The sequence below is a fragment of the Dasypus novemcinctus genome, chromosome 4 (genome assembly GCF_030445035.2).
Source record: "Dasypus novemcinctus isolate mDasNov1 chromosome 4, mDasNov1.1.hap2, whole genome shotgun sequence".
Lineage (NCBI taxonomy): Eukaryota > Metazoa > Chordata > Mammalia > Cingulata > Dasypodidae > Dasypus > Dasypus novemcinctus.
In genome coordinates this window covers 61123345-61137981 of record NC_080676.1, presented here as the reverse complement: position 1 = coordinate 61137981, position 14637 = coordinate 61123345, and the positions used below count along the sequence as shown (strand labels likewise).

The 14637-nt window shown below is 41.0% G+C and overlaps 1 protein-coding gene across 16 annotated transcripts in view; it reads left to right on the top strand.

The window, feature by feature from the left end:
- DGKG (diacylglycerol kinase gamma) overlaps positions 1-14637 on the top strand; it is a 219183-nt gene that overhangs the window by 194673 nt on the left and 9873 nt on the right. For 7 of the 16 annotated variants that reach the window (XM_012531077.4, XM_012531078.3, XM_058295502.1 and 4 more), the window contains one exon: positions 10583-13164. The exons of 7 other annotated variants lie outside the window; for them this stretch is intronic. In XM_012531077.4, the coding sequence (XP_012386531.1) occupies positions 10583-10681 (99 nt within the window). In that variant the 3' untranslated portion in view covers positions 10682-13164. Of the gene's footprint in view, positions 1-6513; positions 6601-10582; positions 13165-14637 lie in introns of those variants that run through there. 2 more of the 16 variants (XM_058295501.2, XM_071214671.1) reach the window with 2 other exon arrangements.

Genomic DNA, 14637 nt, shown 5'->3' with positions numbered 1-14637 from the left:
CTCTGACTCCTGAGCTCCTGGCGGAAAATTCCCCACAGTGCACAGACGCACTTCGCCACTGGTGTGCCCCCATCCCTAAGGATGTACATGAAAACTCCACTGAAAAGGTAACCCCATGGGTAATCTATCTCTTTTATGGTGCACTCACCCAGCTCCTAGCACAGTACCTAGTTTGTAAATGTTGTTCAGTAATATTTGAATGATAAGTAAATGAATGACAAAATGAACAAACAAAAATAAAGGAAACCTCCCCATTCCCCAATTTACCATACCTGTATTAACTCTCCACTTAGCAGTACTACAGCAGCCGTGCATCCCTCCTTCCTACTTTGTGCTCACTGAGAAACCCAGCTAGAAACGCTATGGCAGTGAGAAATCATTGTCTTGGTTTTCAGAGCCTCTGCTGGGGTATTACATTAATACTGTCCTTAACACTGTCATGAATGTGCAGCTCTCAAAAGCAAAATTTGTGTTTCTAACCTTCCTCACTATTCAGATTCCTTGATAATCTGCTATTTTGAGTCCTTCAGAACATCAGGTTATTTTTTATGTTATACTAGGGAGAGGATTTTCACAAGACGTCTACCAGGCCTGAACTTAGGTGTATTTTTATAACTCTTTGTTCCACATAACTTCTATAAATTATGAAACTGGTCCCTAGTGACTCTAGCAATGTAATCTTCTATAAAGGTTACCAAAGACAGAGATGTCACTGCAAAATCTTCCCTCAAATTTCTGGTTCATATGAAAACTAAGGGAATGAAAGAAAACACTCAATAGCAAAAGCTAACAATAGCTTTCTACCTTACTGGATTTAGAAAGGGTGGAGGGAATTTCTACTGCTTGTAATTTTGATGGAGGTGAATTGAAAAAAATCTATATAAGTTCCTCCTATCTCCTAAAAAAAGGCAGAGAGACATCAAACTCTCTCCCATATGATTCAGTAGCAGTAATCTATTAATGTGAAGACTGCTGTGCCATTCCTCTAAAGCCAGGCAGCGGTTTTTTAAATCATCAGATACTACCTCCTATTCCCACTCCCACCCCCACCCATTCTTCATGCTACCCTACAGAGATTACAAATCTTCATGAAAAATATCTGTAACCTGATGATTTTATGGTGTGAAGTCCATAGAAATTCAACAGAAAGTCATTCGTAAACTTTCAAATTATAAAACAAAGGTACCATTCTTGAAACATTTTCTTAAAGACACACATCAACCAAGAAGTGATTCAAAATCAAAGGCTTAAAAATGGGACCTCATAACACAAAGGAGTTTTTGGTAAAAATGAAAAACAGTTAAATTAGAATCAAGTAAAAGAATGTGATACAGTTATATAATCGAATGCAAACGGCAAGAATCATTCTTTGAAAAAGAAGCTATATATTGTAAACATCAATAACCTGAATCCCAAACCTACTGTTATAATAACAAAAAGCTGAAAGCATGTGGGAGACACTGTTGAAGGAATAGCAGAAATAGACTAAATTCCTAATTCTCTCTCTTCCTTTTGATAATTAGGTAGTAAAAATCAGAAGGAAATTTTAATAATAGGTAATCACTGCTGAAACTAAAAACACAGTGTATACTTATCAAATCTGAGAGAACTTAAAATGTTTGAACCCTATTGATGGAGTACATAGAAAGAAAACATATTAAAATTTTTGAAGTAATATGAAAGAGGTTAGGACTAAATACAGTGGTACTGACAATAAATATAAATGGGTTAAAGTCACCTTCTAAAAGACTAATACTAACATACTAGGTTATATGCTTCTTACAAGAGATATACCTAAAACAAAAGGACATATATCTTTTTATTTATTCCTTTGTCAAGCTTAGAGATCTTGAAAGAAGAGGGGGAAAGCATAGCATCACTATAAATACAAAATATAGTATCAATAGTATCATGAATCTCAATCGATATATACAAAGTTGACAAAAAGACCATTTAAAAAAAAAAAAAGATTTATTTTGGAAAATGGACTTGGCCCAGTGGTTAGGGCATCCGTCTACCACATGGAAGGTCTGCAGTTCAAACCCCTGGCCTCCTTGACCCGTGTAGAGCTGGCCCTTGTGCAACGCAAGGAGTGCCCTGCCACGCAGTGGTGTCCCCCGCATAGGGGAGCCCCAAGCGCAAGGAGTACACCCTGTAAGGAGAGCCGCCCAGCGTGAAAGAAAGTGCAGCCTGCCTAAGAATGGCACCACCCACACGGAGAGCTGACACAACAAGATGATGCAACAAAAAGAGACACAGATTCCCTGCCACTGACAACAATAGAAGCGGACAAAGAAACAAGACACAGCAAATAGACACAGAGAACAGACAACCGGGGGCGGGGGGGTGGGTGAGAAATAAATAAATAAATTTTATTTATTTCTCCCCCCACCCACCCTGTGTCCATTCACTGTGTGTTCTTCTGTGAATGCTTTTATTCTCATTAGGTGACCCTGGGAACCAATCCTGGGACCTTCTGGAGTGGGAGAGAGGCAGTTACTCTCTTGGGCCACCTCGGCTCCCAGTTCTGCTATATCTTCTTATTTTTCTCTCCTCTGTGCCTCTTGTTGCATCATCTTGCTGCTCTAGCTCTCCGTGTTGGCCGTCATTCCTACGCAGGGCTGCCCTCCTACATGGGGCTGCATTCCTGCATGGACCAGCACTCCACATGGGCCAGCTCGCCATGTGAGCCAGCTTGCCTTCAGTAGGAGGCCCTGGGCATCGAACCCTGGACTTCCCAATGCTAGATGGGAGCCCACTTGGTTGAGCTACATCTGTTTCCCAGAAAGACCATTATTGAGAGACTTTAAAATATTTGTTTCAGCTTTTGTGATCAACTAGGAAAAAATAAATAACATAAAACTTGGATGAAATTATGAAATGAAATTATTAGATATGTGTTAAACTCTACAACCTATAAACAAATTAGATACCTTTTTTTTCAAGAATGCATATAACGTAGAGTAGTACCAAGGTAAAAAAACTATGTAAAATCCAGATGGAGAATTTATAAAGGTCGTTTTCTTTGATGATGAGAAAACTAGAAATTAACAGTGGAATATTTATTGAATAAAATAAAATCCAATGACTTGGAGAAAATGATTTAATAAAAGTAAAAAATTTTAAATTCTCCTGAAGAACAAGAAAAATAAATTCTGAAGGAGATCAAAACCACCATTATAGGTTATTCAAAAAATAATAAAAATTATAAAGCTCTATGTCAAAAACTTAAAGACTATAGCCTAAATGGTATCTTCAAGTAAATTAAAAACTTCATATACTTCCATCATTTAAAAAGGAAAGAATTCAGTGAAAAATCCCCAAATTAGAAAAACAAGATTAAAACAAACTTGGAAGAAGAAGAAGGAAGAAAATAATAAAAACAAAAATGGAAATTAAATAATTAGAAAACAGGAAATCTAAGACCTGGTTCTTTAAATGTGTTGAATTTAATTTTTTTTTTCAGAAACCTAATCTGAAGAAGAGAAACATAGAGACTAGAAATATTAAAATATTAAAATATATTGTATAGTTTGTATAGCAAAAATTATACAATATAAATTTAAATGCAGTGGTGGTTTTATTTCATTATAAGTTAATACATATAATCAATTTGATATTAATTAATTTGAACATCTCAAGAAAATGGATAAAAAATCCTGATAAAATCATTAATGGTTATCAGGATGAAAACCCTGATAACTATTAAGGAAATGGAACAAGTTTTCAAAGAATTACATTCAAAATGACCTGACAAGTTCTTCCATACTATTAGGAAATAAATATTTGTGTAAACTTTTCCATAGTATAGACAAAGATATAAAGCCCCTCGATCTATTTATGAAACCAAGGCAGATACAAAAATCTAACAAAATTTTTACTTAGAAATAGAAAGCTACAGACTAATCTCACCTATAAATATGATACAAAATTCTAATTCAAGTATTGGTAGATAGAGTTAAACGATGTATTAGACTCAGCCACCCTTCAAGAAAGTTTTATCAATCGTTTGCAAAGAAGTCTTCTAATATCAGTTCAGATAGAAAAATTACACGATAACATGAATAAATGGGCAAAAGTATTCAATCGCATTCAATCCCATATTGGATTTTTATAAAAATAAGAAAACTCTTAGAAAACAAAGACCGGAAAGATAGCCCTCAACCTAATTTTAAAAAACTCTATAGTTAACATTTTATGTAATAGTAAATAGTAAAACTTAATAGTAAAACACTATAAGAATTCTCATTAAAATCATGGGCAAGACATGTATTCTAACTATCGTCATTAATATTTAATATTATTTGGACATTTTAGCCAATTAAACATATATAAACAGAAAAGAAATATAGCTATTTGGAAAAGAGTCAAAACTGTCATTAGTTGCAGATGATATGATTATGTATGTAGAAAGCTAATAGACTTGGGAAAACTCATAGGAAGAATTATTTCAGTGAAGCTGTATAAAAAGATAGGTACACAAAAATGAATAGCTTTTCTATATAATACCAGCAATAACCAATCACAATTATATAATAAAGAAAAGTTAAGGTGACATAATAGCAACAGCAAAAAACATAAAACACTAAACTGATTTGTGGAAAATAAATGAACACAGCTGTAAAACTAAACCACTATTTAAAAAGAGAAAATTTAAGTATGAAACATCCCTTATTCCTAAACAGGGAATCCCAATAAAATCCCAGTAAAGTGCTTTTCTAACTTGACAATACAATGTCAATAGCTAAGCCATTCTATAAAACAAGAGTTATGAGGAAAGACTTCCCACAAAATATTAAAATAATTATAAAGCCACAATAGTTTGAATAATGTGCTATTGACCCAATATTGGCTATGTAAATCAATAGTACAGAAGAGAGTCCTAAGAAACTCTAGTATACGTAAAAACTAATGAAGGGGGGAAAATAGGCCATAAACTAATTTGAAAGAAATGGACTGTTTAACACAAAGTATCCAAGAAATGGCCTGTTTGGGAAAATGCTATTATAGGATCACTTCTTACCTCAAACTATACTCCAGTTCAATTAGAGTTAACTGTTACTAACTACGGGAAAAGTAGGTGACTATAATCACACTGCGGGTAGGAACTTTCTAAGTCTAAAGACAAGGAAACGGTGATACATCTGACTATTAACAAAGGTAAAGTTTTACAATTTTATAGGTATTTAAAAGGCAGAGAACAAGATATTTGACTACCTATCTCAAAGAACAACTTAATTCCCATAATGTACAAAGAGCTTTTAGAAACGAGCAGAAAAAATATTAACAATGTGATAGTGAGCAGACAGTTCACACAAGAAAGGCCATGGAATATTTAATCTCACAAGTTAAAAAATCGTAAAGAATAACCTGGAGGGCTTGTTAAAACACAGATTGCTGGGCCCCATCCCAGAGACTCTGATTCAGTAGATCTGGGGTCCTGAGAATTTGCATTTCTAACAAGTTCCCAAGTGATGCCGAGGCTGCTGATTTAGGGCCCCATTTTGAGAGCTAATTAGAGCAGACCTCAGGCACTTCGCAGTGGTTTCAGGGGCTTATGTGTGGTCCTTGACCATTCTACTAGGCATGATTGGAATCATGCTGCCTGAGAGTTCAGGAAGGAATCCCTCAGTTTGTTACTTTTCTTGAAGCAATAAAAATGTGTTGCTTTGTGGAAAATGGCCCCAAAACAAAGTCAACCTCCAGCACTAGTGAAGTTTAAGTTTTTACTCCATTTGAAAAGAAAAATCATAGACTGCATAGTTTTGAGAATTTTGAGCTGTCACAGTGTACTGTAACAGAGCAGAGACCTAAGAACATGGGGTTGCTTTCCTTAGTGTTTGTCAGGTGTTGTGTCGTGAAAGGTTTTTAAGAAAATCAAAGAGATTTCAGTCAACTGCTTACCTGTACAGATACCAAGGAATTTGGGTTCTGACAAAGATACATGGAATGCTTTCTTTCTATTAGCTTGAAAAGGTGAGTTTAGCCATGTTCAACTACCTTTCCATAATGGGATCCTGACTATTTAACCCACTAGCTCTTTCTAATACAGGGGAGGGGTGGCAGGAGGTAGTGTAAGGGGCTCTAAATAAGGAAATGATCTCATACTATTTGCCTTCTATATGTTCACATACAATCAGCTCTCAGTTACTGGTGGTGATAGAATCCTCAACCCAGACCAAAATCTCTTGTTACCCAGGAGTCCCAAACTCCTACCTTAACAAAACCTTTGTCAGAACTGCTGAAAGGGAAGCGGACATGGCTCAAGCAATTGAGCTCCCACCTACCATATGGGAGGTCCCGGATTCGGTTCCCAGAGGTCACCGGTTCAGTTCCCAGTGCCTCCTGGAGAAGACGAGCAGGACAGCGAGCTGGTGCAACAAGCAGGTACAGTGAGCTGATGCAACAATATGACACAACAAGGAGACACAAAGAGGAAAGACAATGAGAGATACAACAAAGCAGGGAGCAGATGTGACTCAAATGACTGAGCTCCTCTCTCCCATGTGGTAGGTCCCAGTTTGGTTTGGTTACCAGTGTCTCCTAAAGAAAAGATGAGCAGATACAGGAAGCACACAGCAAACTGAGAGAGAGCAGACAGCGAGTACAAACAATGAGGACATGGGAATAAAAAAATAAATAAATCTTTAAAAGAAAAAACTGCTGAAATACCAAATGGGAGGGGTTTGGGTTTCACTTCCCTCTATTTGCCCTTAGAGGTGCTAACAAGTAACCAAATAGCTCAGTCACAGGGGAAAAAAAGGAGAAGTATGGGTCTTCTATCATCTAAAATAAATGGGGTCCATCAGCGGGAAATGTAGGCAGTGCACCAGCTGCCACCCTCTGCCCCAAACACAGTCATCTCCACTGCCCAGGCATTTTCTTGTTCTTCTTGGTTATGCTAATCTGCCGATACTCCCTCAGCACAGACCCTGAGCCAGGCATTGCCCTCATTCAGGAAATACCAAAAGGAATAAGACAAAGTCCTTCTGCTCAAAAATTGCATTTGCTCATGAGAGAGAGAGAAGGCTTCCCACAAGAGAATGTGCCACAAATCACTGTCATCATATAGTGGTAAATTGCACGCCACCGATAAATGCCCTCAGAGACCCCAGTCTATGCTTCACTTCCAGGAATGCTGGAATAAACCAAATGCCCACAATAAGGCACAGAACACAAAAGGGTGCTCAATATTTTCTAGATTTGCTCCTCTGGTAACTACTATTACCAGAAAAGTTTCACTACTTTTCCAGATCTCCAGACTGGTGGAAGTCATTTTCAGCTCCTGTGACCAGGTTATGCTGATTCTCCACACTGTCTGTAGGTTCCATTCTTTTATTTTCATTTCCTGAGGCCTTATAAATTTAAACCGGCCTTACCATCATACCCTCTTAGGCAGTTCCTTCCCCATTCAACCCCTCCCTTTTGAATAATTTCCCCAAAACTCTTTTTTTCATCATGTTATTTTCTAGCTTAAAAAGCAATCAATCATGGTTCCCCATCGCCTCACATCAGACTCAATCTCTGGTGCCTCCCCTTTACAGACCTAAACCAGGTGCTGTCCCCCACCCCATCCCTGACATCCTTTCTCATCCTTTGTCCCACACTCAACCTGTTCATATATGTGACTCCTCTACCAAGTTCCTTCCCTTTCTCTTTTTCACCAACACGTTTCCTTCCCTTCTCTCAAATCTTAACAGAAAATTCTTCCCCAGCTGCTTCCTTCAGATTCTCCTCATTCCTTCCATGTCTTTTCTTTTTTTTTAAAGATTTATTATTTTTATTTCTTTCTCTCCCTCCACCCCCCCCCCAGTTGTCTGCTCTCTGTGTCCATTCGCTGTGTGTTCTTCTGTGACCACTTCTATCTTATTAGAGGCACCAGGAATCTGTGTTTCTTTTTGTTGCGTCATCTTGTTGTGTCAGCTCTCCTTGTGTGCGGTGCCATTCTTGGACAGGCTGCACTTTCTTTCGCGCTGGGAGGCTCTCCTTACGGGGAGCACTCCTTGCGCTCGGGGCTCACCTACGCGGGGGACACCCCTGCGGGGCACAGCACTCCTTGTGCACATCAGCACTGTGCATGGGCCAGCTCCACAGGGGTCAAGGAGGCCTGGGGTTTGAACCGCGGACCTCACATGTGGTAGACAGATGCCCTATCCATTGGGCCAAGTCCACTTCCCCCATAACGTCTTTTCATCACTTAGTTTGTTCTACATTAATTTAAACTTTTTTTTAATTTTTTTATTCATTTTTTTAAAATATTACATTCAAAAAATATGAGGTCCCATTCAACCCCACCGCCCCCACCCCACAACTCCCCCCACAGCAACACTCTCTCCCATCATCATGACATATCCATTGCATTTGGTAAGTATACTCTGGGCATCGCTGCACCTCATGGTCAATGGTCCACATCATAGCCCACACTCTCCCACGTTCCATCCAGTGGGCCCTGGGAGGATCTACAATGTCCAGTAATTGTCCCTGAAGCACCACCCAGGACAACTCCAAGTCCTGAAAACGCCTCTGCATCTCATCTCTTCCTCCCATTCCCCGTACCCAGCAGCCACCATGGCCACTTTTCCCACACCAATGCTACATTTTCTCTGTGGACCTTGGATTGGTTGTGTCCATTGCACATCTATGTCAAGAGGAGGCTTAGATTCCACATGGATACTGGATGCAATCCTCCTGCTTTCAGTTGTAGGCACTCTAGGCTCCATGGTGTGGTGGTTGACATTCTTCAACTCCATGTTAGCTGAGTGGGGTAAGTCCAAGAAATCAGAGTGTAGGAGTTGAAGTCTGTTGAGGCTCAGGGCCTGGCTATCATATTGTCAGTCCAGAGATTCAAATCCCCTAGATATATCTTAAGCCCCAGCACCAACTACAATTCCAGTAAAGTAGCATGAAAGTCTTGTGAAAAGAGAAATTTAAACTTTTTGATGGGTCTCTCTCTTCAAGAGATCTTCTGTTGTTCTTTGCATTAATTTCCAATAACATGGTAAAAGCCATTAGAGTGGGTTTCGTAGATGTTTCTTTTAACATCCATCTTTCTCCTCCTCCAATGTCAGAGAATAATCATTTAACTAACAGTTACATTCCATTTTTCAGTTTACAATGGACTTTCACTGATGTTCTATTGTTTGGTCCTCAGAACAACTTTATGAGGGAAAAATAGGACAAATGTTATTATCCACATTTTATGGTTCAGGAAGCACAGACTCTAAAGGTTAAATGATTCGTCCAAAGGTTCACAGCAAAGAAGTGAGGGTGCAGGACCCATACCCAGGTCTTTTAATACTGATTGCTTCCTGTGCCCACAGGAAATATCTTCCTAGTTTGAACTTGTGTAATACTTGATAAATGTTGTTGATTGACTGATAATACAGATTATTAAGGTTGCAATGTCACTAGGCCACATTCAAATAGGGATTAAGCATTTCAAAGCCATGCCCTAAGGATAAGGTTGGGAAGGCAAAATGAAAATTCACCAGTGTCTTTCACTTCCAAATGACTTAAGGTTTGCAATAGAGAACGTAAAATTCTAAAAAAAATATATGTTCCTAAAAGAAAATTGGGTTTGGGACTTGGCTCAATGGATAGAGCATCTGCCTACCACATGGGAGGTCCGTGGTTCAAACCCAGAACCTCCTTGACCCGTGTGGAGCTGACCCACGCACAGTGCTGATGAGCACAGGGAGTGGCCGTGCCACGCAGAGGTGTCCCCCACATAGGGGAGGCCCACGTGCAGGGAGTGCGCCCCATAAGGAGAGCCACCCAGTGTGAAAGAAAGTCCAGCCTGCCCAGGAGTGGCGCCATGCACACGGAGAGCTGATGCAGCAAGATGATGCAACAACAACAAAAAAAGAGACACAGATTCCCAGTGCTACTGACAAGGATACAAGCAGACACAGACGAACAACAGAGAATGGACACAGAGAGCAGACAACTGGGGGGTAGGGGGGAGATAAATAAATAAATAAATCTTTTAAAAGAAAAAAGAAAATTGGTTTCTTTGGAAGGCCAAGAAAGGCCAAGAAAGGAGGAAACATCTAAGGACACGTTTGGGAACTTTCCCAGTGATGTTGCTTGGGTCAGAGGTCAGACTGAAATCTCTAGGTCAACTTTGAGTTACGGTGGAGGCGAGAATCAGAAGAAGTGGGATCTGGCTGTTCTGTCCCTCTTGGGGTAACCTGAGGCCAATCTAGGGCCCAATGGAGCCTTGCACCACCAATGCTTCATCTATCCTGCAAAGGAAGGAGGCAGTCCCTGAGGTCCCCTCCGGCTGTGACATTCTGAAAGTCTATAAATAGCAAGGACACAAGACAGGTGCGAGCTGATCACCATGTGGGAAGCTCACACCTGTCTCTCCCCAGTGTTTCCGCCCCCCACTTCCAGCAATGCCAAACTCCAGGCCCAGTCAGGGTTGGTTTGCCAATTCTGAAGCTGTTCAAGGACAGTCGCCCTTCTGCATGGGGCCCATTCCAGCCTGCAGCAGGCCTTCCTTCCTCTCCTTGTCGCTCTCTCTCTCTTAAACTACCGGGATGTGCATGCCACTAATTCATGTCTGCCTTTTTGTCTTTAGATTAAAATTACTCACAAGAACCAAGCACCCATGATGATGGGGCCGCCCCAGAAGAGCAGCTTCTTTTCATTGAGAAGGAAGAGCCGTTCAAAAGACTAAACAATGTCCTAAACTCCAGCTAAACCAGGAGAGAAAGCAGAAACTGTAACTACACAACACATGTCACACACACAGATTTACACACATTTACACACGTACACTCTTGTCTAACGAGTGGAAGCAAAGCCACCCTTCAGGAAGAAAACCTTCACCTTGCTACACATTCTATTTCAATTATGGATACATTCCCAACAAAGGTAGTGCCAAAAGAACATTTTGAATGAACTTGAGGCCCACCAGGGTGTGGTTGGCTCATGCAGGCACCTCCACATTCGGAAGGCCTTGAATAAGACTTCTGGGACTGAAGAAGCCCCCCGTTTCTTTCCACCACCCTTGCAAGTCTCCCCATGGACGTGCACAAAGTGCAGGCTGCAGGTTTCCTGCCTACGGTGAAAGAGGATGTGGCCAAGGGAAAGAGCGCCCAATCCAGAGAACTTGTACAAAGGTCCCTCTGTACAGACAAAACGGCCTCCGATTCTCTGAGCAAAATTCTTGGCAGGGCGCAGCAAGTGCACGTTGTTTCTTGGTTGTCCTTTGAGTGACAGCTTCTTCCTGAACCTGCTGAGGAGGCAGAAAGGCTGTGGAAAGCTGTTTCCCTTCCGGGTTCTCTGCGCCATCAGTGGGCACTTGCTATTTTCCCAAAGCCGTCTCCTGGCGGTGGTGTGTTTGCTTAGTGACGGCGCCAAGAGCCCCCAGAGCAGCCTGCACAGCACACCGTAGATGTGGTATTTATTTTCTTAGTTCTGTGAACACCTGGAGGGAAAGCAGTGAATCTGGGATTTATTTTTCAAATTGGTGTCATAATATTGTGTAAAAAGGGAAGGGGGGAACACCCCCAGCTTCTTTCTTTTTCAAGCCAAAGCATGTTTCCTTTTTGAGTTCCAAACCCCAGTGGCAGACTATTCCGAAAGGCAGAAGAGATGGAGGAGAAGGGCCATTAACTGGGAGAACCAAAGACAAACACCATCAGGTGGTTCCCTCCTGCCTCTTTGTACCTACCCACTCCCCCTCCCAAGAGTATAATCTGAAGGCCCTTCTAACGGTTTTATGTGTGTGTGTGTATAGATATGTGGCATATATATTTATATATGTGTATAAATATTTATTTCCTGATGGACTTTTCTTGACTGAAAATATATATAGTATAGAAACAGAAAGTGGAAAAGAAAAGAAAGGTTCTTACTCCCCCATTCCATTATTTCATTATCAAGACATACTTCCATGTGGTGATCATAAGGTTTAAAGGAAATGAAAGCAGCTCCCTATCATAAGCATCTCCTTATGAAGAGACTGAGAACTTCTATTCTGGATCCTCAAAACAGCCTTGAAACATATGCTGGGCAAGATTTACTCTCCCATTTGCCAAATAAGGAAACTGAGTCTCAGAAAAGTTGAAACTCGTCCACAGTATCTTGGCAAATGTGCTTTGGGCATAGGTACCACTAAGAAAACATTTAATAAAGAAAAGAACCCGGACATTTTGGAATAGAGTCACTCCTGGTCACTGAGAAATGATTCCATTTGGATCCAGGTTGCCAAGGAAGAATGAAGGTGCAGCACATCTGTGAATGGGACAAGTCCACATGAGAGCACAAGGGCATCACAAGGCTTCCCAGAGGTTCTCTGGCAACTGGTAGGATGTTGGTCTGGGGATGAAGGCACAAGATGGACATCAAATGGAACTCTTCACATCTCACCCTCATCACAGTCATCATATCTGGAATTTAGTTTGGAAAATACCCCTCACTGCAGGGATAACCTCAGTGGAGAGTTACAAGGTGCTGCCAGCCAGGACAGAGAGGCCTCCACAGACCTCAGTGGGGTTCAGCTGGTTCTAAGTGTTGCCCTCTTTTCCCAAAGGCATGTCTGACCAGAGTCACTGGTAGAATGGAACATCTGCCTTGGCCCTTGGCCTCCATCCCCCTCTCTCAGATTTCTCAAGAGGAAACCTGGGCTCACATGAGGTCACTCCACTGAGCTGCCTCTACTCACTTTACATTGGGTCAGGAGTCTTGGATGTTAATAAATTGAGCTCAACTCTGAAGGAAGCAGTCCTCCTGAGATCAAGGACCATCCTGCTAAACCTAACAGGGCAGAACACCTGGCAGGGGTCAAGGCAGGCCACCTGAAGAATATCTTTGATGATGGGTACCTTGGTGATGGAACCAACAAACTCCAGAGTAACAGCAGGTACTACCTAGGAAACCACTTGATTCTAAAACTGGGGCAGGTTCAGGTTTGGGATCATTGATTCTAAGACATTGACTGAAGTTTCTGCATATGTTTCAAGTTCTGATCCCCCAAGATTGAGGCTGTTGAGACATGACGTTATCAGCAAGTGAAATTGACTCTCAGATGGGGGCCTGTGTAGGCCTGTGAAGGCCCCTGCCTTCTCTACCCTAGTGCTGAGGACTTCCAGTGTTGTTTGAGACATAATCCCATGTCCTCCCTAGAACCACAGAATATTAAAAATGTCGGTCAAACTCTGCGTCCTCTTTGGTAGCCTTAGTAAGTCTTGTGTTGTTGCTTAATCTTACCTTGCAAATCATCCCTTAGCTGTGACTGTGATTTCTTACTGTAAAATGCCTGATCATATCAATCCTAACAATAACCTTGGAGGCAGGCAGAGAAGGTATTATGATCCCTATCTTAATAATGAGGAAAATGAAGCTTAGTGAGGTTTAGTGACTCTCAAAGCCCCCAGCTAGGCAGTCAGGGGAGGACCAGTCCCTTACTACTCACCAAATTCTGATTCTAACCATGCTACAGACATGTTCTCACCTGCCCCTCTGCTTCTTCCCCACTGGCAATAAAAAGAATGAAAGAGGAATTCTTCAATACTCTGTGTTGTCCCTGGACTAATGGTCTAGGAGTTGTGTCTCATTATGCTGGGTCTTTGTTGGGTTTCCCAGTGAGTTGAGAGAGGAGATAGACTTAGTAGGATGACTATATTTCAGGTCAGAGACCAGCTCCTCTCAAGAGAGTTCTTTCCACAGATGGAAACAGTACATTAAAGTTGCCAAATAAATTAGGAAATACTTGGCAGAACCTGGAAGAGCCTCCAGACTGGTGTTACATAACATGTATATACATTATAAATATGCACATTATATAAAGTGAAATAGTACTTAATGTGCTGCATATATTATGTAAATTACATATTTGTGAGTAATGATGATAAATATAGAGACCCGCTAATCACTTTTTTTACACATTCTCAGTGACAGATTAGGAAGTTACTTTGCCAGAGAGTCTTAAAACACTCTCTCCTGCTGCTTTGGTTTCAACTCCTTCCAAAAATTATTGCATCAACTTTTCCCATTTCTAGCCCCATATCCTTTTGGCCAAAACCCTCAGTTACTCCTGTACCAACTTGGCTGTGCCTTCTGAAGAATGCAACCACAATTGGGATCCATATAAATAGATTCATGGGGATGGGAAAGATCTAGGTTCCCAGAGTCCTTATGTCACAGGCCTGTATCTCAACTCTCCAAGGCAGGTGGGTACTTAATGCTAATATTAAAGGAAAGGAAAAAGGGATGGCAGGAGAGAGAAAGAGCCTATTAACCCTCCAAGGGAGAAAACTTCATAGTCTTCCTTGGTCACCAGTTCCAGGATCCGACAATATAATCAGGGAGGATATAAATTCAAAAATCTAGTCTGAGTCCCCACAGCATACCTGAAGCCATCAATTCCTAAAATGTGTCCCACAAACCACTAGTAGCCATAAAATGCCCCATGAAAAAAGGGTTCTGTGGTCAAGTACCAGATCCCCTTCAAGGAGACACAGAGAAACAGCTCTGAGACCGCGCAATAAGGAACCATAGTCCTTTATTTGTCCATCAACATTAGAAAACACTACCTTAAGTCCATCATTTCTTTTTTTGGTCCTCAGTGAAGATGGGAACATGCCAGGTAACCATCTTCTGCAATAATAGTCTAAAAAGTACTTTTCC